General features: G+C 56.6%; 1 protein-coding gene and 1 long non-coding RNA gene across 6 annotated transcripts in view; one reads left to right on the forward strand and one right to left on the reverse strand.

Moving 5' to 3' along the window:
• Positions 1 to 1,841: 1,841 nt before the first annotated feature.
• Positions 1,842 to 22,137, reverse strand: part of ARAP1 (ArfGAP with RhoGAP domain, ankyrin repeat and PH domain 1) — a 185,103-nt gene continuing 164,807 nt past the window's right edge. For 3 of the 5 annotated variants that reach the window (XM_045023000.1, XM_045023029.1, XM_045023020.1), the window contains 8 exons: positions 19,880 to 20,022; positions 18,185 to 18,217; positions 14,677 to 14,759; positions 10,995 to 11,045; positions 9,366 to 9,429; positions 8,368 to 8,523; positions 3,867 to 3,905; positions 1,842 to 2,991 (listed from right to left, as the gene is read on the reverse strand). In XM_045023000.1, the coding sequence (XP_044878935.1) occupies positions 3,888 to 3,905; positions 8,368 to 8,523; positions 9,366 to 9,429; positions 10,995 to 11,045; positions 14,677 to 14,759; positions 18,185 to 18,217; positions 19,880 to 20,022 (548 nt within the window). In that variant the 3' untranslated portion in view covers positions 1,842 to 2,991; positions 3,867 to 3,887. The remainder of the gene's footprint in view (positions 2,992 to 3,866; positions 3,906 to 8,367; positions 8,524 to 9,365; positions 9,430 to 10,994; positions 11,046 to 14,676; positions 14,760 to 18,184; positions 18,218 to 19,879; positions 20,023 to 22,137) is intronic. The other 2 variants (XM_045023016.1, XM_045023006.1) reach the window with 2 other exon arrangements.
• LOC123373849 lies at positions 15,622 to 22,069 on the forward strand. Its single transcript, XR_006580890.1, has 3 exons — positions 15,622 to 15,723; positions 19,564 to 19,718; positions 21,854 to 22,069. It is a non-coding gene; the product is annotated as an uncharacterized LOC123373849 (long non-coding RNA).

A 22,137-nucleotide genomic window follows, 5' to 3' on the forward strand; every position in this document is an offset into this window, starting at 1 on the left:
GACCTTGCACCTGGATTCAGTGTTCTGTGGGAAGCGGAGGACAGGTCTGATGTGCTTGCGGTAGCCCGTGTTGCTAAGGAGACATGCTGCAATGTTCTGTATTAGCTGAAGTTTCCTAAACCCTGAAGTCTTCGTGCCCAGGTGTATCGTATTGCTGTAAACCAGAGGAGAGGCGAGGAAGGCCTGAAAAACTGAGGCCAGGTCATCCTCCACCAGGATGGGATGGAATTCCCTAGCTAACGGGACATGCTGTTTCTGAGCAACCCGTCACCTTGGTCTCTCAGCTTCTTTAGGCAAGAAACTAGGTTCCAGCACTGGCCACAGCTTGCCTGGTACTTTCCCCAAGAGTTAGGGGTGTTAACACCAGGCTCCTGGGCCTATTTCTAGTTGGACCATTCCAACTGGCCTTCTTAAATTCCCCCTGTAGCTTCAGCAGGATATGGCATTCGTCTTCACTTCCTGGCCTGACGTGGAGTGCGACACGGATGTTAAACAGCAGCTGTGTCCAGTCCGGAGGCTGGCTACGTCTGAGTGTGTGAGGGGGAGTGAAACGTGATCTGAACCCCCCAGACCTAACCCTGACACTGGGGCTCTTCTAGTGCTTACAGATCCTTGGGCAAAAGAGGCTAAGGACGTGCAAAACGTTTATTATCCTCATGGCCCCTTCCCTTGGCCCAGGTTAACAGGATAGATAAATGGCCGCGCTTAATTCTAACTTCAGGTTTCCAAGGCATTGCATCCGAGCTGCTCTTCAGAGTGCTCAAGCCCTGATCGAAAGAGCAACATTACAAAGGAGCAAAGAGTCCTGTGGCACCTTATAGACTAACAGACATTTTGGAGCATGAGCTTTCGTGGGTGAATCCCCACTTCGTCGGATGCAGGAGGCCAGGTTTACAAAGGAGGATAAGGGTAAAGTGCTCTGCCATCCCCAGCTGAACGGTGCTATATGTAGGCAGAATATTACTACTCTATTCCATGCCAAAAAGACGTTAAGGTTACGTGGTTACAGATTGCTACATAACCTTAACTCTTCCCCTTGGGTATGGGTTACAATACACTCTTTAATTACAGGATCACATACTGGTTTCCCGCAGCACCTGCCTCATTCAGGGCACAAGCTGCCTGGCACGCAGCAAACGAGACAGCTGTTCACTGTGTGGTCCCTGCCTCATTCACCTAACAAGGAATAGGGCAGAGGGTTTACAGAGAAAATGGCATGTGATCACATCATTAAACACATGTTCAAGGGGCAGAGTTAAGGTTGCCTGGGTAACCTTACTTTTGACATTTCCTGGCTTTTGGGTGCTTGACCATGTAGATGTAATGTTCTTTTAAAATAATTTGTTTGGTTTTTTTTGTCTAGAATCTCCAAGGCTTTTAAAGAAAAGGGAGGCTATTAAACAGAGGAATTCTTCCATGTAGCTAGTCAACTGGAGAACCCTCTGGCTTGCCTGCTACGTGCCTTAGCGACGGATGGCTCAGCTCTCTGAGCACCCACTTTTGAACACTGACGGCGACAGAAACTGGCCTCTCTCTCTCTGTCCCGACTGACAGTCCCGACGAAGAGGGCCACTGCTTCTCCTTCTTGGCCTGGGGCCCGAAAACAATGGGCTCATGCTCCTCCATCTTCACCTCTAGCGGAAGCAACTGCCCCTCCCCCCGACCCAGCTCCCCCAGCTCGGCCTGCAGCCCCAAGACCACGGTTCATCGCCCCTTTACCTCAGCTTGCAGCCCGGGGGTAACAGGCCATCCCCGACATTGGCCTGATGCTGGACATTGGCCTGAAGCTGCCAGCCCCTCTCGTTGCCCTGCAGCCCAGAATCACGGGGACACCATCACGCTGACTTCCCCAGGCATTTAATATTAACAATAACCAAAGACGCTGTTGACCAGGGCAGCGCTGGCCCCGCTCCCTGCCCGCAGCCACTGCAGCAGCCACAGTTTGCAGTTTCCTATACACCACGAGGCAACAGACACCCAGGACAAACGGCCCCACGCCAAGCTCAACTTCAGGCTGGTCCAGAGTCCCATCCCCCCCGCCCCCCCGCCCCAGTCTCTTGCTGCTTCCACCAGGGCCCCTCCAGCCACGTGTCCCAGCTGTGGCTCCACTCAGCCATCTGCGCAGGCCCAGGGCTGGGCGCTGGCCTCTCCCCGCTCTAACGCCCTGCTCGCGAGGCTTTCGCCCGAAAGGCCCACGTGGCCACGGGATCGGGCAGCCTGGCAGGAGGAGCGACGCGGCGTGTGCCTCGGAGGGGCCAGCAGAGATGGATCCGCTCCCCCTGTGGGTCGTCTGCAGCCCTTCTCCAACGTAGTGATACAGAACGGCCGGGGTTCGCCCGCCGCTCCTCCTCGGGAAGGATTAATGCTTCCACCAGCAGAAGCACCCGCGCGGGAACATCTCTGCCCGGACTGGCTGGACGGTCCTTGCCGCCTTTCTGTGGCTTGTGGTTTCAAATAGAGAGAGAGATTTTAAAGAAAGCAAGAGTTCCCCCAGCCCCTAACCCCTCCCGGAGCAGCAGCCGGCACCAGCCCAGCCTGCACCCTTCCAGTTTTCATTCAGGACCGAAGAAGAAGCAAGAAGCAGCTGGTGATGGGGGAGAAAGACACTCCCAGGTGAAGCAATGGGTCCAGAACAACCCGTCCCAGCACAGCCCCTGCCCCGTCTCTGGGGTTCGGCTGCTCGTGGCACTGACAGCCGGCGAGACGACTGATGAGACGGTGTTTGCTTGACTAATTAACCCTTTAGAAGCAGCTCCTGGGTCCCTCGCTGGTTGCCAATGGATTCATTTTCCTTAAATCAAACACGGTTGCTTATTGTTTTGCGGCTGCTGGCGGTGTTGCCGTAGAAAGAGATGATGGGGTCCAGGGGCTGGCACGCGTTCAGAGAGCCCCCCGGTCTCGGCGCAGACCCCGCTGGGTGAGCAGGGACAACGTGACGTGACTTGTGCGCTCCTGGGCTCTCAGGCTGCCTCCCCCCTCTCGCAAACGGACCTGGGGACCAAAAGAGAGAGACGCCCGGCTGACTCCCAGGGAGAGAGAGCGCTGGCCAGCCGGACGGCCCCTCCGGGCGCTTCCCTGCCCTGCTGGCTCCTGCAGTCCCTCCCCACGCACGTCTCGCACTCTCTGGGCTGCTTTCTCCACCCTGCATGGCCCGGGGCAGTGCTTTGCGCCCCACCCCCATTGGAGATGGGCCCGCTACGTCGTTAAGGGGAGGCTGGCACAGTTGTGGGGATTCAGGAGTCTAGGTCAGCTCCTGGGTCCTTCTCCTGGCTCTGACTCTGCTTCCCTTGAGTGGTTTTGCGCAAGCCACGCAGGCCAAAATGTGGGTGCCCATAGTTAGGCCCCGAGACCCTCCCCCAGTCCCCAAATAGACTCGGGCAGGTCTTCAGAAGTGCTGAGGACCAGCCCGGCAGGAGATGTTGTCTCCACCCCTGTGCACTGTGCAGGTGCCGGCTTGCTGGCGTTACCCACACTAGCCCAGTGCAGGTCGGCTTACAGATCAGGCAGCACCGGGACATGCCTTTTAGATCCAGACCTCCTGGTCTGAACCCCACCGAGAGCCTGGCCAGGGGCAGCCGGGATCGAGATGGAAACTGGAGACTCCTCGATCTGTATTACACAGACCCCAGCTTGTCACGTGACCTCCTGATCTGAGCAGCGGCCGCTTCGGGGGAGATGGAGCGGGCCAGGGTGTGGGATCTGCCCAGGCAGTCGCTGTGAGCTGTAGCTCTGCTCAGAAGACGAAGGCGGCTCTGGCCTAAGTCTGGCCATCGAGCTGCCACTGGGTCCTGGGAGCTGGGGGAAGGTCTCCCCGGCACACACCGTGACGCAGAGCACCGCAAACAAGCAGGAATGCGTGAAATTACCTGACGTGTTAGGCCTCCGGCTCATACGTTTCGAAGAAGCTGGAGAGAGAGAAAATAAGGAGGAAGGGGGTTAGTTTTTCTTCTCCGACACGTACCGTTGGTGGCGCTAAGTAGCTGGAAGAGCCTCGGCTTGGAACAATTGTGGGTAATTAGGTGAAGGTGACTGGGCTGCTCCCTGGGGAACAAAGGGTTAACTCCGGCTCAGTTTCCCCTCCCGCCGTGTACCCATATCCATTGGCTGCCTGCCTGGGAGAGGGCAAAGGGGTGACCTTCACTTTGGAACTGCCCCATGAAGCCAAGAGTGGCCACTATCTGAGTCTCTTCGAGCATCTTTCACTCCAGGACGCCCGAGCGCTTCCCAGACACCACTGAGTGCGGGACAGGCGCCACCCACTCTGCAGGGGCAGGAGCTGAGGTTAAATGACTTGCCTGAGATGGGAGCTAAGCGGTGGAACCGGGAGAACTCAGCTGCCGGTCTCAACCCCCTCCGCCCCCACGGCCTACTGAGCACCACCGCATCAGCCAGCGTGACCAGGGATGATGGCGTCGCGCCAGGCCTGTGCAGTGAAATTTCCAGATCCGGCTGAATCCTGAAAACCCATGAACCTCAGGGGCAGCCCTGCGGGCACCTCTGTCTCTTTTAGAGGCACCCAGCACATCACGTGCTCATAGAAACACAGTGGCAGGAGCTGGCGACCTGTCCCTTAGCCAGGCTGCTCCCGCATTATGGACAAAGCACCTCACGCTGTTCACCCCCCCTCGGGGATGGCGCAGGCATAAACCTCACCAGGGTGCTCCCTTAGAACCAGAGTCACTGTATCGTAGTCCTGTCTGTCTGGGGACATGTCCATTTCTCCAGCATCCACCCTCCCCAGGAGTAGCAAGCTCTGTGCTGCAAACCCCAAGGGCTTGGGGCGATGCCCCATCCTCCTGCAGAAAACAGGGTACACGAGAAGCCGATGATCACACCTCATGGCCCCAAGGCCCTGGCTCGGAAAAGACTCACACTATTTGCCTTGGGCGAAACAGCGAATCGCTACAACCCAGGCCTGAGTCACAGGGAATCGTTACTAGCAGTTTCCCGCTCACACGTTGCGTCGGCCCCACACTCAAACCGCCTTTTCTTTACTCCACAGTCTGAGCCGGGATACTGGAAACGCAAACTGTGCAGCTTTGGGATTGGTCCAAAAAAAAAATATCACGTGATATTGACTGGAGGAGAACCTAAGTGCATCCCGCACAAAGACTTGCGAGTGTGACTTTTAAAATCCCTTCCTGCGAGCATGGTGCGCCCATCAAACGTTTCAGCCCAGACTGCCACAGTGTCTGAGCACCCCACAACCCCCCTACACGGTAACTGTTATCCCTGTTTAGCCACGTGGGGAGCGCGAGCACGGAGAGATGCAGTGACTTGACTAAGGTCAGTCTGTGGCAGAGCTGGGACTTGAACCCAGATCTTTGTCCAGCACCTGAACCGCACGACCATCCTGCCTCGCTCGCACGCCTGAGGGCAGTGACCACAAGATGTGCCGCAAACACATCTATGGGAAAACGGCCTGTATTATCCACGCACCTGCACAAGTAACAACCCCAGCAGCAGCAGCTGCTGGAAAACGTGGCAACCTTTGCGTCAGAGGAACAAAGAGGCACTAAGTTTAATAGCCTGGCAAATGCTTGGAGCCGTGGTACAAACATCAGCCAAGCTGAGCTGTCCCATGGCTGCTGAGCCAGACCTGCTGCCGGGGGGCTGGCACAAAAGCACCAGAGGAAGGGGGAAGATGCCGTCTCTAATCCTGACCCCTCAGATCAGCTGGGGGACGAACGGTCTCACCCAACGACAGATTCTAATAGGTCCGAGCAGCTTTGGATGGGGAGGCAGGGGCTTGCGGTGAAAGTGCATCATGCACCGAGAGACGGTCCATAGCGTCAAGGGGCCAGGTTGGGATCAGCCCTTGCCCAGCGGTGGGAATGCAACTCGCCTCATCCACACACTGTCCAGCCTGAGCAGCGGCTCCTTGCTCCCTCCGGGAAGCAAAATCACACCGAGAGGGGCAGGAAGGAGGCAGGGCCGCGGCCCAGCTCTGCCTGTCCCAGCACGCACGCTCGTCTGCCCATGCGCTCCTGAACCCCGGCTTGCAGCCAGAGGGACGTGCTCGGGTACAGCGCCCCGGCACCCTGCGCTTGATCTCAGAAACAGGAGGGGAGAGAACATTGCCGGCACGTCCCCAGTTACTCTTCAAAGACTCAGCACTTTTCCTCGGGACTCAGCGGCTTTCCCACCCGCCGCCCCATCATGGCCCCCTTTCACGACTCCGTTCATCCCCAGCTTTCAGAGCAAGGGGCTTGGAGACGGACTCGTTTCTCCGTCGGCCAGCTCAAGCCCTTCCCTGCTTAAAGCACCAGGCGCTCAGAGGGGGCGCACAACGGACAAGTGGACAACAGCTCTAGGCAAACAGACCCTGGTTCAGTGTACTCAGCACCTCAAAGCCTTGCTACGCTGCGGAGAGATTTCTTGAGCATGCTGGGGGGGTTATGCAAGGGAGCCCCATCCTTTTAGAAATTACACCGCACCCGCACACAGTTTAGCTTAGTGGTTAGGGCTTGGGAGTCTGAGTCATGCATTTGATTCCTGCCACGGATCTGCTGTGCCCCCCCGGGAAAGTCACCTAAACACTCTGTGCCTCAGTTTCCCCATCTGTCAAATAGGGCTAATGATGCCAGCCCACCTCCCCTGGGTTTGGTGAGGGTGAATTCACTGATGTGCACAAGGGCGGAGGATTGTTAATTTGGGGAATCTCCTGAGAAGCTGCAGCTCCCAGGGGCTTCCCCACGATGCTGCATGCTGACGGGGGGGATCTGGGCTGCCTAAGCCCCACAAGGCCCTTACGCTCCCCACCCTTGAGGCTGGTGGCGGCCTGGCCAGGACTCGCACCGAATGCTGCTCCCGTACCCTCTGCCCTTTCCCTGGCGTGCTGCACCCGCTGTACGCAGTTCGGCCTGCGGACACATCCAGAGACGGGAAACGGCCGCCAGCTTCAGGGTTAGCCTCAAACTCTTGTACCGAGCAAGAGCAGAAGAGGGGAAGCAAACACGAAGCAGCGTCCGATCGTGCCCCCAGGTGGGGAGCTGGAGGGCATCTCTCCCCGCCCCCTCTGCCAAGCAAAAAGCCAGATGCATCCCATTGCACAGAGCCGCGCTGGGGATCCTGTCCCACCGCAGCTGTCATTATAAACCTGAGGGAAGGCAGGGCCCGGGGGGCTGGATCTCCCCAGCAAAGGGCGCTTGTACCAACAGACATTTAAACACGGACATCGTGAATTCAGTGCTGGGAAGTGTTGGTCCCTTCCTGACCCACAGCGGAGATACACCCCGGGCAGCGGTGGGGCAAGCTTCCCCCTGGACGCCTGGCCGATGTGCCACGACCCTGCCCTGCCCTGGCCCCTCTAGAGAGGCCCGTTCAGTCCCTGGCTTCCCTGCAGCGAGGCCTGCTAGTGGCCCCCTGTGAAGCCGGGGTTTGTGTAGGAAGGCCTGTCTCTAGCCGTTGGGCTGAGACCCGCCGGCTCATGTCATCACCCCCACCCCTTGGAGTGGTGGGTTTTCCCACGCAGACACCGGTCCATTAGGAACTGGCGTGAGACCCACCGAGCCACTGAGCAGTACCGAGGTCCAGTCCCTACCAACCCGGGCTGGTAGCTGGAAAGCATTGCCCAGTCCCCAAGCCATGGAGGAGGAGCTGGCCGGGATGAACGCTGCTAGCTGCCAGTGGCTTCCCTCTGGTCACCAGCTGCATTCCTCAGGCCCAGCTGTCCTGCTTTCCGGGGCCAGGAGAAAGGCTTCTGATCAGGTTTATAACAGCAATAAGGCCCCCCCGGATCAGTCCGCTGGCGACCAGATAAAGAGCAGCTCTTTGCTACCACACCACGCCCAGCTCGTCCTTCTCTGAGTCGCCGACTGCTGGTTCGGGCCTTGTTGCTCAAGCGAATCTGAGAGGTTTCCACTTTTGTGGAAGACGCAGTAGAAAAATCACAGTCTGCAGTAGCCTCTCCCCCCGTGCTGCCGTTGCGTGTGGACAGAGTCCAGAGCCAGGACAGGGCCAGGAGAGGGCCGGGGGGAGCTGATTTGTAACTGAGAAGGAATTTCAAAGCAGCGACCCCAGTTACCAGGAGAAATCATCTGCCGAGCTGCATCCCCTGTTGCTGCATCACGCCTGCCGGTACCTCCCTGCCGACCTTTGGATAATGGCTCCCGAGGCCTGCTGGGGCCAGTTCCCCAGCACTGCCCTCCTGGCTGTGTTTGCTCTGAGTCAATGACTAGGACCCAGCCCGGAAAAGGATCGGGAGACAGACTAACAGCATTCGCCAACCCCACCCAGCTCTCGCCTTCTGATCTCACGCGGGGGGCTCCTGTCCCCGTCCCACCCGCCCGGCAGGCGTGATGCTACGAGCCAGCAGGATGCCGCTCCCTGCACCGTGAAACCCAGCGCCGATTGGTTGTCACTCACAGTTAGCGGATCAGCAGCAAAAGCAGCCACACTGTTCCTCATCTCATTCTCATTGCCCCGCAGAGGGATGAGCGAGATGTTACCCAACCTGGAGTCCTGCTGCGTCCGCGACGCCCGCACCTTGGAGGATTCGGAGGGCCACACGTTCCCGCCGTTCTGGGGAGGGAGAGCAGACATGGCGAGTGAGCAGATGGGGCCGGGACGCGGCCAGCGCTGCTGGCACAAGCCTGGGATCTCAGTGTGCCAGTGAACGGGGCCTCACTGCGTGCTCTCCAGTTCAGACGCAGCGCGGCGCCGGAGGCCCTCCATGCTGTCCGGCCAACGTGCCTCAACTCTGACCCCCAAGTTCCACTCAGTCCTTGGCCTCTGCTCAGCCCGGAGAGCAACCAGAGCCCACTGCAACGCTGCGCCAGCGCTTGTCCGTAAGGAGCTGGACTAAGAGCCACCGAAGCATTTCGCATCCGGCTCTGAACAGAGATCAGAGACTTCACCACTGAGCAGGGCCAGGTCCGGAGTGGGGAATCTAGTAGCCAAAGGCTTTACAGCCTGTTCAAGGGGATCTTTGAGCTAGCCAGTCAATGACCAACTCTGCCCCCTCCAACACACCTGCTCAGCTCCCTACCTGCCGTACTTATCTGGCCCCCATCACTACGTTTATTCCCTTCCACCCCTGTGTCCCCATTATACAGATGGGGCAACTGAGGCCTGGAAAGGCTGTGAGTTGCCCAGGGTCATCCAGGATGTTGGGGGGAAGGAGCGGGGGGAATTGAACCCTGCTCTCCCACACCTCAAGCGAGTCTTCTGGCCACCAGACCATCCTTCTTGGGCTGGCTGGGGGAGACGGTGAGCTGGCTGTGTGGGCTGTGAAATGTGACTGTCCTGTGAGGCCGGCAGACCCCCCACATGGCAGGGGGTGTATCCAAGCCATGCGGAAAGGCCCCTCCCACCCTGAAGGATGGCAAGGCGTGCTGAGGGGCCGCCTGCTGCTCAGGTGGTACCTGTACGTAGAGGAAGGATGCGAACCACTCCCGCAGCTCCATCTGGGTATCGCAGCACAGGTACCTGGGGAGGAGATCAAAGGGGAGGTCAGGGTCGGTGCGTCTGGCTGGAGGTGACGTGAGCAGCGAGACGAGCCCCCTCCGCTGCCTCCCACCCAGCCTGCCTGCATCCAGCGTAGGGAATGCAGTTACTTGCAAGCCACCTGCGGCAGAAATCCCACAGCAGCTGTGAAACACGACTGGCCCTACAGGCCGGCTCGCTCGCTCACAATCAGAGCTGCCTCAGTGGCTGCTATTCCAGGCAGCAGCCGACGGCTCCCGCCCAGCGCAGGGCACAGACAGCACAGGGGCTGCCGGCTGCCCTGGGTCCAGCCGTGGCACTTGTGACCAGTGGGGTTGGATCTGCTGGTGTAGCCAGAAGCAGGGCCATCTCTAGAGAGAGCCGTGACCCTGCAGGGCTCCCTGCTTATGTATCAGTGGTGTGTTCCCCCGAGAGGTTGCACTCAGGTTTCCTTTCAAGCGTGGGTTTGTTTGCAAGCAGGGAGATTGATTCTGGCTCATGAATCTGATTTGTTTGAACCTGATGGATCAGATTGGTTTGAGTCACAAATCTGATCCAGCCTTTGTGCCAGCTTGAAAACCAGGATCTTTAGGCATTCAGGATCAGCCCCAACGTTCCTGGGCTCTCAGCATCTCTCAGGATGGGGTCCTGGCTGTCAGGCCGTGGACGTACATGGTATCACTGTGGTTAAGAAATACAGCTGTGTGTCGAGTGATCTGTTCCTGACATCATCATTAGTGACCAGAGAACATTGGGAGTGTCGGATGATGAAAGCTGCAACCGAGCTCTAGATAATTAGACAGGGACGGCAGCTAGACAGGCAGAGCCAGAGGGCGGGAATCTAGAACCGGGTTCTCAAACTGGGGGGTTGGGACCCCTCGGGGGGTCGCGAGGTTATTACATGGGGGTGTCGCGAGCTGTCAGCCTTCACCCCAAACCCTGCTCTGCCTCCAGCATTTATAATGGTGTTAAATATATAAAAAATGTGTTTTTATTTATGGGGCGGGGGGGGGGGTCGCACTCAGGGGCTTGCTGTGTGAAAGGGGTCACCAGGACAAAAGTTTGAGAACTACTGATCTAGAGGGACAGATGGTTGAAGAAATGGATAGTGTCTCCTTTAAATAAAATTATGCTGAAGAGGCTGGGGGAGGGGGTGACTGAGAGCCCACTTCTCTGTCCTGGATGGACTCAGAATTGCTGGACTGTATGTCAGAGACCCCTGTCAATAGAGAGTCTCATTTAGCTCCAGTGACAAGGGCCCACAGATGGGGGGTTTAAGTAGCTACAGTCTGGCACGGCGAGATCTGGGCTGGCGATGAATTTGTTTCAATATTAACTGTACCAGGCCATGCAGCCAGATCCTGGCCAGGGACATTTCTGTGCAGAAACGACTCCTCCTCCCCAAGTCTCCTGCAGCCGGGAAGTCCCTGAACCCCTTTGGTATGTGAGCACGGTTCTGCCTTCATCCCTGTCTGCCTGAACTCCAGCGGATCAGGGTCTGGGCCTGGCTAAGCCTAACGAACAGCTCTCCTCCAGCAAAGCCCCCCCGGCCCGCCACAGCTCCTTACCACTGCTGCTTTTCATGCTTCTCGTTTTCATAGAACACCGTGAATCCCCAGCTGCCAGGGAGAGAAGAGAACAGAACGCTGAATTCCAAGGTTTCCTCTCCCAATCAGCTCCGCGAGCTTTAGGTTAATAAGTTTTCCAATAGAGCAAACCTGGTATCCCAGCAACCACAAGCCTCTCTGCGTTACCGTGGCAAACTGCTGTGGTTTGTCACCACCGCCAGGCACTTTCCTCCATGCTCTTTGCTTTTGGAGAGGCCAGATGGCACTTCAGTCTATTGCTGGCAGCCTCCGGCAATGAGAGGGACTCTCTGCAAAGGGCGGAAGGCTGCCACGTGCCATAAAATCATCCTCTCTCACCGTTTTGTGGTGCATTTGATCCCAAGTTTGCCTGTCGATTAAATGCAGCCACATCTGGGGTGGGGGATGTTTAACAGCACAATGCAACGTTACACAGCAGGGTAGGCCAGTACAGCAAAAGACATTAGCCCTGTTTCATCCCAGTTTTATGCCAGTGTCCAACCCACAAGCTGCCCCCAAGCACAGCTGTCTCAACCAGCCAGTGAGACAGTGATGTCCAAATCAACATCGTGACCTTCCGGGCATGAGTGGAGCTCTGGCAAAGATGCCAGCTCCACAGCCCTCCACAAGGCACCGGCTGCCCATGGGAGCAGGAGGCAGGGCTGTCTCTAGAGAGAGCCGGGACCCTGCAGTGCTCCCTGCTTATGTATCAGTGGTATGTTCCCCCGAGAGGCTGCACTCAGGTTTCCTTTCAAGCGTGGGTTTGTTTGCAGCAGGGAGATTGATTCTGGCTCATGAATCTGATTTGTTTGAACCTGATGGATCAGATTGGTTTGAGTCTGATCCGGCCTTTGTGCCAGTGTGAAAACCAGGATCTTTAGGCATTTGGGATCAGGCCCCAACGTTACTGGGCTCTCAGGATCTCTCGGGATCGGGCCCATTTTTAGTAAGGCCTGGCACCAGGGCCAACCCAAACCCCACCCACCCCAAGGCAAGAGCCTAGCCCTGCCAGAATGGAGCTAGCTGGAGGTGAACCACAACCGCGGCCCCTCAAGTCTCCAGCCCACTCCCTGCCCTCTCTTACCCGACCAAATTGCTCCCAGTTCAGACCCAGCCTTGGGGCTGTTCCCCCGGTTGCAGGCCTGCCTGACCTGTGCCGTCTAACCCCCAGCGTGATGTACTGAATAACACAGTGTCACACTGGCATGCTGTGCTCTGGGCATTCCTCCCCTGGTGCTCTGCGTTCCCCAGCCCTGGCAGACAGCCCGGGGGGTCTATTTCATAGCTCCTGCCTCTTCCCTTGCCGCCCTAGGGAATAAAACACTGGAAGAACGTCTGCACCTGCAGACCTCCAAAGACGCATCTCAAGCTGCAGCTGCAGCCTTAGCACCTCCAGCGGTGCTGTTGTCACACCTCCCAAGCTAAGCAGGGGCCAGCCAGCTCAGTACTTGGAAGGGCGTCTGACAGTGCTGATGCTCCTGCCTTTCCTCCGAGGCAGCACTGAACCCACGGGGCAATGCTTCACCCCCAGCTGCTTTGTACAAGAGCTGGGCTGCCTTAGTCAGATTCCAGCCTGGAGGGTAATGCTGCTCTCTGCAACTTGTCCCCGGGCCATTGCCCGGCAAGCCTGCCCAGCTCCTAAACTTTAACGGTACAAGGGTCATGATCATCCGTTCTGACCTCCTGCACATCGCAGGCCACAGAACCTCACCCACCCCTTAGCCTCTGGCTGAGGCACTGACATCCTCTAATCGTGGTTTAAAGACTTCGAGTTACAGAGAATCCACCATTGACACTAGTTTAAACCTGCAAGTGACCCGTGCCCCAGGCTGCAGAGGAAGGCGAAAACCCACAAGAGTCTCTGCCAATATGACTGGGGGGAGGGGAATTCCCTCCTGACCCCAAACAGGGGGATCAGTTAGACCTTGAGCATGTGGGGGAGACCCACCAGCCAGACCCCTGAGAACGACTTCTCTGGAGTAACTCAGAGCCCTCCCCAGCTAGTGTCCCATCTCCAACACACCGCTTGTGTAGGCTGACTGGATCTGTCTCCAAACTGCACCGAGGAAACATCTGTGTCTGGGAGTGGGGGGGTTGCTCGGCAACTGGGGGTCCCTATTTCCGGTCCCGTCTCTGACCGTGCCTCTGGACGGTGCCCGCTGACTCCTCCGCAGAGCGGGGGGCGCTGTCGGGGGGTCTCGGCTCCGTTCCCCCCTTTGGATCTCAGATTTTAAACCTTTAACCTTCATTCCCGCCCCTGTTTTTCCATTTGTTGTCCCCAGTATTTACTTGTGGCCTGGGGTCAGCGACTCCTTCCCCTTGGCTGAGGGCGCGAGATTTTAGCTTTGGGCAGGCGTAGACCCGCCACCTCCCAGCGACCCGCCACGCAGAGCGGGGCACAGGGACCATTAGGCTGGCATGGAACCAGGGCAGAAGGCGCGGAAGGGGCCGGCCAGCACGACGTTGTTCCCAGTGCTGCTGAGAGCAGGTTTTCCTCCCAGGACGTGCTAATCCCTTGGCAGGTTGGCGCTCTGGGGGGCCTGGGGATGTCGGAGAAGGGATGGAGAGGAGCCCTGTGTCCCAGACACAGCCTGAGGCGCCAGAGGAAGACGACTGTGGCTTGCTAGGCTGCTCTGCCACCTGGTGGCCAGAAGCCAGAGAACAGGAGAAGCCCCAGCGACTGGGACGGCGCAGGGTTCCTTTGCTGGAGGCAGCCCTGATGCCTGCAGCACTGACGACGCACCGGGGCTTCGTTCCCAGCTTTCGTGTGCCCGTGGGAACAGCAGAGAAGAGCAGCAAACCTCGGAGCTTACAGCACAACAGCGAGACGGCTGAGTCTTGTGCAGCCTGGGGCAAAGGCGCCTCCCAGGGGTTTTACGCACCTCTGGTTCTCTACTGGCCACCTCCTGGCACGCGGCTCTGCTCCACCTGCAAGGTGCAGCCGCTAACACGGTGTTCACAGCAGGGAAACCACAGCACTGTTATCCAAGCAGCAGATGGCTCCTAGCGCTGCAGCTTGGCTTTAGCGTGACAGTGCTGTGGGTCAGTAGAGCCCTCCTGGTTCTGCCACTGCACGGCCTGGGGGCAATTCCACTTTCCGGCTTTGTGCCTCAGTTTCCCCTTCTGTGAAACGGAGACAGTGCTATTGGCCTAGGATGACCGTCACCTCCATAGAAGTCAACAGCTGCTTATCAGTAACTGCAATGAAGCCTGGATCCTGAACGGGGTCCTCGGCATGACTGCAGTACAGCAGTAAATAACTGGAATGGATCCTGACAGAAGAGACGATAGCAGCACTCCATTCCAGTTGGTTATTACTGTACTGAGGTCGTGCCCAGAGGCTCCGTTCAGGATCCTCATGGCACCAGGCGCAGTGCTCAGAACATTAATGAATGAAGCCTCGCAATCTCAGTCAGCTGCACCCCTCTTTCACAAATGGGAAAACCGAGGCACAGAGTGGAGAAGTGACTCACCCGAGGTCACCCAGCTATTCGATGGCAGATCCAGGAGTTGAACCCAGAGCTCCCAGCTCCCCATCCCTCTGCTCTTATCTACTAGACTTTGCTCATTGCATTGCCGTGGTGGCCTCATGGCTTCCTGTTGGCAAGGCTGAGCCCAGGACCCACGAGAAGTGCCGCTGTTCAGACTCCGACCCATTGCTCACCAGGACGGAGGGCGAAGTTTCTTCTTAATTCCCAGGTAGACTTTCAGATTCTTGACTGGCCACTCTTTCTCCGGCCTGTGGCTCTGGGGAGACAGAAGGAGAAGAGGGAGTCAGGGAGAGAAACATCCCAACATCGACAGTGAACCCTCTGCCACGGTGCGGACGTATACAATCTGGATCAGCCTTCCAGTTGTGATTGCAGGGGACAGTCCATTCTGGTGAGTTCAGCTCCAGTGTGAGCAGAACTCTGAATGATGCCAAAGCAACACACAAAAAGAGGAAGGGTTTTCTTCCTCCAACAACAGAAATACCCTTCTGGGAAAGACAGACATGAATATAAGGCCTTCTTAGAGACCAGCCTGCAACAGAGCACCAAGGGCCAGCAGATGGTGCAGTGCTGCTCTCCTGATTCACCCAGCAACCAGATCAGGTGGGTCCTATTAGCTCCAGCCTCAGGGTATCAAAGGGTTAAGTAAAGAGGAGGTGGGGATGACACAGAAGGTCTTGCTCAGAAAAGAACAGGAGGCAGCTCCTTATGTTTTGTTCTGAAGTACAAAGGTGAATGGCAGGAAGGAATGGGAGCATGGGGTGTGTGTCTTGTGCAGGCAGTAGGGTTGGAGCTCTGCCACTCACCGACTTTGCTGAACCAAATCCTGTCCTCAGATGTGTGTACACAACCCCTACTGCTGGTTGGGGGTGGGCTGACCCGCATTAGGGTCTTGTTCACACTGCCCCGCACTCCTGCTCTGCCCGGGCCCCAGAAGCCAGGGCTTGGGGCTGGGATCCCCCGAGCACAGACACAGACGTGTGTTTAATGCTGGGGCTAGGTGCATACAAACAGAACGGGCCCAGCTGCGCCTGCTGCCTGCCCCCAACCTGTCTGTGACATCACAACAATCCCTACAGACCGTGAGGTCCAACAGCAGGCGGGGGCCTCAGCGCGGCCCAGGCAGTGGCAGCAGATGGAGCCGTAATCCACAAAGCTCCCGTTTCCATGTAAACATCTCTACGGATGCAGGCTGAAGGAGAGATGGGTGGAGGACACAGGTGAGAGCAGCACAATGCGGTGTCACGGCCCCTTTGAGAGGAAGGAGCAGGGGTGAGAGGTGGGGTGGGACAGAGAGACATGACCCTGGCTGCTGGAGAAGGGCTCCAGCCACACCCCAGAATCCAAACGCCTCCCTCCACCAGCCGGCCCCACTCGCCTGCTCCTCACTCCATGCTAATGGAGTTACTGCCTTCACCTCCAGGCCAGTCCTCCTGTACATCTGGCCCTGGTTCAGTCCACAAACACCCACCAACAAGCCTGGATCGAGACCTAGGCGTGCTGGCCTGGAATGGCTCAAACCCAAATTGCAGCTCTGCCTATGCGGAAGGTGGGACCGCGTTCCAGGTGTGGAATGGTATGTTACAGACGTGTTACCTACAAAAGAGCCACTTTCAGGTCAGCTCATGCCGTGGGTCACAGGAGTTCAGCGATACATCACACACTACCTGTGCGGCATGCACATATACCCCATGTCTGCTTTGTTCCACTCTGGGGAAGGTTGGGTTTGGATCTGAATTTTGTCAAACCAAACTCCCGGACCTGATCTCTGGGCTCTCGAACCGTCCAGGGCTTGGCAGGTTGGGCCCATGGTTCCTATTTGCTAGGGCTGGTTCTGAGATATGCTGGGGCAGTCTCCAGGCTTAGGCCTGGTCCTGCTTAGGCCCCATATGAATATGGCCGGTTATATTCATATGTACAAGACCCAAAGGGAGCAGTTCACACAGTCAAGTCGCAGGCAGGTTGCACACACAGAAAAGGCCAATTGTAATTAGAAAACCATCGATCTCACACTAAGCCACTTACAAAAGCGCCCCGGGTCATGGTGTGATTACACGCAGGAAAGGTCAGCCCTGACCCGTCACCCAGCAGTGCCTGCGAGCGTCCGATCGAGGGAGACGTGTGTGTGTGTAACTAGGAGCGATGGGATAGAACCGTCCTCTGAATGCTGCCCCCCCCCTCATTGGCGAGCTCTGCTCGACGGCAGAATAGCTTCCCCAAGGGAAGGGAGAGAAGCCCCATCGCCCAGGACATTGACACGGGACTGGACAAAGGCCCGAAAGGCACATTGTGGGGAACACTCCTGCACTAGATGGGAAATGCGCTGAATGACCTAATAGTAGCCTTGTTTCACCCATAATTTCTATGGTTCTAGTTATCCACTGTCCCTCAGTCCCCGTCCCCCACCAGCCCCGGGACAGGCAAGCGGTGAAAAACCATCTAACTCCCATTCATCATCCTTTCACGCCCTCCTGCCTGAGAACGTCTGCTACCACAGAACGGCACTGCAGCCAGATGCACTCCTCAGAGGGACGATTAGACCTCCCTCGTTAACCTTGGGAACAATACCTTTTCCCTGATGGCCAAATGAGCACGGGGGGTGGATTACACAAGTGTCTGCAGTCCCGGCAAGCTCACAAATTATTGAGGGGAACAGGCACTTTAATATTTCAGCCACCCCTGCACATACGAGGGGTCCAAAATTGTGCCCACATGGCAGCAGCTTCGCTGGCTATAGTGCCTCCTCCATCAGCGGGTGGTGACAATCTGGTCAAAGCCTCCTCTTTCAATATTCCACATCACCCTAACTTCCTGTGTGACCTTGGGCAAGTCATTTAGCCTCTGTGCCTCAGTTTCCCCCCTGCACAAGAGGGGTAACAGCCCTGCCCTGCCTCCCAGGGGTGTTGTGAGGTGCTCAGATACTGTGGTAACAGATACGGGGGACTTTCAGCAAACTTGGGAAAGGGTGATTGGTAACAGGGTCAGGCCAAATCCTGCCCTAGGGTAGATGCCTGGACCAGCATCAGAGCCCTGACTCTGGCTCTGAGCCTTGGAAGATTAGGCCTGATTTCACTTTGGCAATAAGTCACCCTGCTTTCACAGGCTCTGTTGCTTCGGGGATTTTCATGGAGCCCATTGTCTTTGCCCATTCCCGAAGGCTGCTGGTGTAACTTCCCTCGCCATGGCAACTCATGCCTGAACTCTCTCATTACAGCCGTTAGTTACAGGGCATGTCAGGTGTCTTTGGGAACACAGCTCTGAGGGTGGAGGGGTGTGCGTCGGGGGGGGGGGGGGGAGGGAGCGTCCACACACAGCAGGCAAGACATTTCCATCGCTTACGAGAGACCACTGAACTCAGCGGGGGCTGGATCACACCCTAAAAAACCACTGTGGTATTCTACAGGAACAGCCCAAGGCACTAGCAGGAGATCTATTGGTTTGTATCACTGTTACACAATACTGCCGTATTTTTCCCATGGTTTCCCTTTGTGATGGTGTGAATCCATTTTTTTTTTTCGGATAAGGAAAACCACGTGCTTGTGTGTCTCACGCAAACACACCCCTGAATGTGTTTAGCGACCGGATTTGGGTTTGACCCAGGGCAACCTTGTAAGGCAAGAGAGCAAATCAAAGCCCCCCGATCATCCCGCTCAGCTGTCACACACACACTTCTCTACTCACGGTTTCCACGGCAGGCATCCGCTGCTTCAAGCTCTGTTTAATAAAGGATCGGGGTTAAACCAGACACAGAGGATCAGCCACAGACCGGGGAGAGGTGTGTGTGTTCTGGGGGGTGAAGTGCCACCCTCTGGGTAATCCCCTATTCTACCCCACCACGGCCACAAAACAGGGGGCTTGTAAAGCCAATGGGGATCTGCGTCTCGCTTCCCATGGAGCGGGGCACGGAAGCTGCAAGGATCTGTGCAGTGGGGCACGGGGATTTGGGCACTTGGCCACAAGGGTGTGATACGTGGTCAGGAAGGCCCAGAGACTGAAAGGGCAGGACCACACTGGGTTGTAAGCAGCGAGTGGAGTGAGCCTAGAGCTGGGGGTCAGGCCACTGGGGTTCTAATCCTGATTCTTCCAGGGACCCACCGTGTGGCTCTGGACAAGTCACGCCATCGCTCTGTGCCTCAGTTTCCCCATCTTTGAAATGGGGATCACAGCGCTTGGACTGCAACATGTGAAAAGCCGGATACCAATGTGAAGTATTACTGTGACCCCGCTATGGTGACATGTCACAGTCCCCAGGCTAACATAGTTTGACAACATGGCTATAACAGAGTTTGGTGCTGTCTTCACAGAAACTGCACAGTGTAAACAGATGCTTACTCTTCATTTCATCTCTGCTGCTATGATTAGGACTTGAGAATGAGAAGTAAATAAGCCTCCAATGTGTTATAATGAATCTGAAAGCACAGGCCCTTTGCGCTTGAGCCAAAGGACACTCCCCATTAGCTGCTAGCAGTAGAGGACCCATGAGACACAGTGAAGCAGTTCTGATTCCATCCAGCAGAGGGAAGTGGTGCACACACATACTAGGCAGTTTGCTGCATAGGAACATAGGACTGGTATGACCTCCTGGGTCACTGAGTCCTGTCCCGGCTATCACAGGCAACTCTGTCATATAATCCCGGTCATCAATTTAACAAGCTCCATCTTAAAACTAGCTGGGCTGTTGGCGCCATTGCTCCTACTGGGCAGCTGTTCCAAAACCTCCCTCCTCAGATAGTCAGAAACCTTCTTCTCACTTCCAGACGACATTTACTCATGCCCAGTTCATCCCCATTCGTTCCTGTGCCAACATCCTTTCATTTCAATAGCGCTTCTCCCTCCCTGGTGTATTTACGGAGCAATCCGATCCCCACTCAGCCTGCATTTTGCCAGGCTAAGCCAGGCAAGCCCTTCCAGTCTCCTCCCTAAGACAGGCCCTCCTCTCCCCTGATCATCCTCACAGCTCTTCTCTGCACCTGCTCCCTTTTACATTCCTCTCTCGACCATGGGTGACCAGAACTGCACCCAGGATTCCAGATGAGGTCTCACCAGTGCCTTGCACACAGGCATTGATACGTCCCTATGGCTGCTGGAAATACCTCGCCTGCGTACACTGGAAACGAAACCAACTGAAACGCCTGCAGTCGAGTGCCACTGAGCACAGCGTCGCCCCGAGGAAGAGTCCCCCCCCCCACCGCCCAGCGAGATCTTACAGCTACCGGTAAGGAGAGGCGATGACAGAGGGGAAGTGGAGCCAGAAAAAAGGATGCTCGCGCAGGTGGGCTTCGGTCAGTAGGGGGCGCTGCTGGCCAGGAGGCCTGGGAAAGGATGGCATGCCGGGACGGGAGCTGGGAGGTGAGTGTGGCAGCCCAGGGAGCTCACCCGCACTTCCTTGTAGAGCCTCAGGCAGCTGTTGTTCAGGATGAAGTATCGGTCGTGGAAGCCCGTGCTCAGCCCGAGCCCCAGCAGGTTCCTCTCCTCCCGGAACTTCATCATGCCGTGCTTGCTGTCGCTCACTCTGCTGGCTGGGGAGAGCACAGCGCTGTCAGGGCCGGGCCGCGAGGGGTTAACCACACGGCGGCAGGGGGACACGGGCTGCAGCCCGCGCAGCACCAGACGGAGGGTAATTCCCACCCCGCCTCTAGCTGGCAGACAATGCATAGTGCAGTGGGGTGAGACGAGAGATCCCAGAACCTGCCCTACTGGGCCCATAATTGGCAAATGAGGGTTTCCACTGGGAGCGGTGGCCTGCAGGAAAGGCGCGGACACAGACACGCACACACTCTTGTTAGGATATAGATATTCAGGCCTGTCTGCAAAGGCCTATACTTAAAGAATTTAGGTGTATTCTTATCACTTAGCTAGTTACAGAGGTATAAAAGAAAGAATCAAAATCACTGTCTGTGTGTGTAAGGGCCTTCTCTTACTGTGACAGTCTGAGGCCCTGTTCCTAAGCTAAGGCCTTCGGCTAAGCAGCAGAGGCAGCCGTAAGCTGGGAAGTGTGTGGTCACATCCTCACATTCCAAACTAGTCACACTGAAATAAGGTGCTATTGGGCTGTTAGGAATACAATCCTGTCCTGATATTCCATCGCCTCCAGAGAAAGGGACAAGCCTAGAAGATGTAAAAGGAAACTTAGTTTGACAGCATCCTGTCTGGCAAGAACTCACTTGTCAATAGCTGGGGTGTGAAATCCTCATTTCTGTATCGTTCTATCACTGGGCCGGCTTTAGGCCGAGTCCCCCGATTCAGGCCCCGCGCCCTAAAGAAGAGCGACTAACTTTTTAATTTTTACTCACCCGGCAGCGGTCTGGGCCTTCAGCGGCACTTCGGCGGCGGGTCCGTCACTCGCTCCGGGTTTCGGTGGCATTTCGGTGGCGGGTCCTTCAGTGCCACAGAAGACCCAGAGCGAGTGAAGGATCCGCCGCCGAAGTGCCACTGAAGACCCAGACCACCACCGGGTATTTGAATCAGGCCCCACACTCCCGAAAGCCGGCCCTGACTGCAGTCTCCACTTCCCTACTGTTTGTCTGTATAATCTCTGTCTGGTTCTGTAATTGTGTCTGTCGGCTGTATAATTAATTTTGCTGGATGTAGGCCAATGAAAGTGGTGGGATATAACTGGTTAAATAACCATGTTACAATGTGTTCGGATTGGTTAGTTAAATTTCAGTAAAATGATTGGTTAAGGTCTAGCTAAGCAGAACTCAAGTTTTACTATATAGTCTGCAGTCAATCAGGAAGTAAGGGGGGGAATGGGAACAGGGACTGGGGGTGGGGGAATTGGGATCATGTTTTGCTAAGGGGGGGAATGGGAACAGGGACACAGGCAAGGCTCTGTGGTGTCAGAGCTGGGAAGGGGGACACTAAGGAAGGAAACTTGCTGGAAGCTCCCCCCAGTAAACATCGAATTGTTTGTGCCTTCGGACTTCGGGTATTGTTGCTCTCTGTTCATGCGAGAAGGACCAGGGAAGTGAGAGGGTGAAGGATTAAGCCCCCTAACAACTCTCTCTCTCTCTCTGGGGTGCTGCAGGCCTCCCTTTGAGGGTTTCTAACCCTGCTCCCTTGCGTCCCAGGCTCTCTCTGCAAAGGAGTCTCCTCTTTCTTTGGGGAACCACCAATGGAAGCTGCAGGGTCAGGCCACATTTGCCATCCCCTGGTCCAGGGGGCAGGGCTGCGGGAGAGAGCCCCACTGCCCCAGCTGGGCAGAGACATGGCAAATGATCTGTGCAGAAACTGACCAGGGCAGGGCTTGATAATAAACGGGCTTCCCGTCTGAGTTGCAGGGTGAGTGAGAAGGAGGGCAGGTGTGGGGAAAAGACGCTGATGTCATGTCTCTTTGCCCTCTGTTCGCAGGATCAGCTCCGACTGGGTCTGGACTGAGCCCATCTGTCGGGTTGAAAAGCTCCTCCCTGCCATTGGTTGGCACCGGCTGGCGTGCGCACGTTCCTAGGTCTTTCCTTTTTCCCTCCCTCCTGCTCCCCAGCCGTGGGTTTGCTGCCTGGAGCCCCCTAGCACAACCCAGTACTGACAAAGGAAGAGCGCAGAACCCAGACAGACCCAGGAATACCTGGGTGCAGGATTCTACTCACGCAATTCCACGTCTGGAGGATATCGCACTGCACCTCCCGCAGGGCACG

This window comes from Mauremys mutica, chromosome 1, assembly GCF_020497125.1.
Source record: "Mauremys mutica isolate MM-2020 ecotype Southern chromosome 1, ASM2049712v1, whole genome shotgun sequence".
NCBI classification, from domain to species: domain Eukaryota; kingdom Metazoa; phylum Chordata; order Testudines; family Geoemydidae; genus Mauremys; species Mauremys mutica.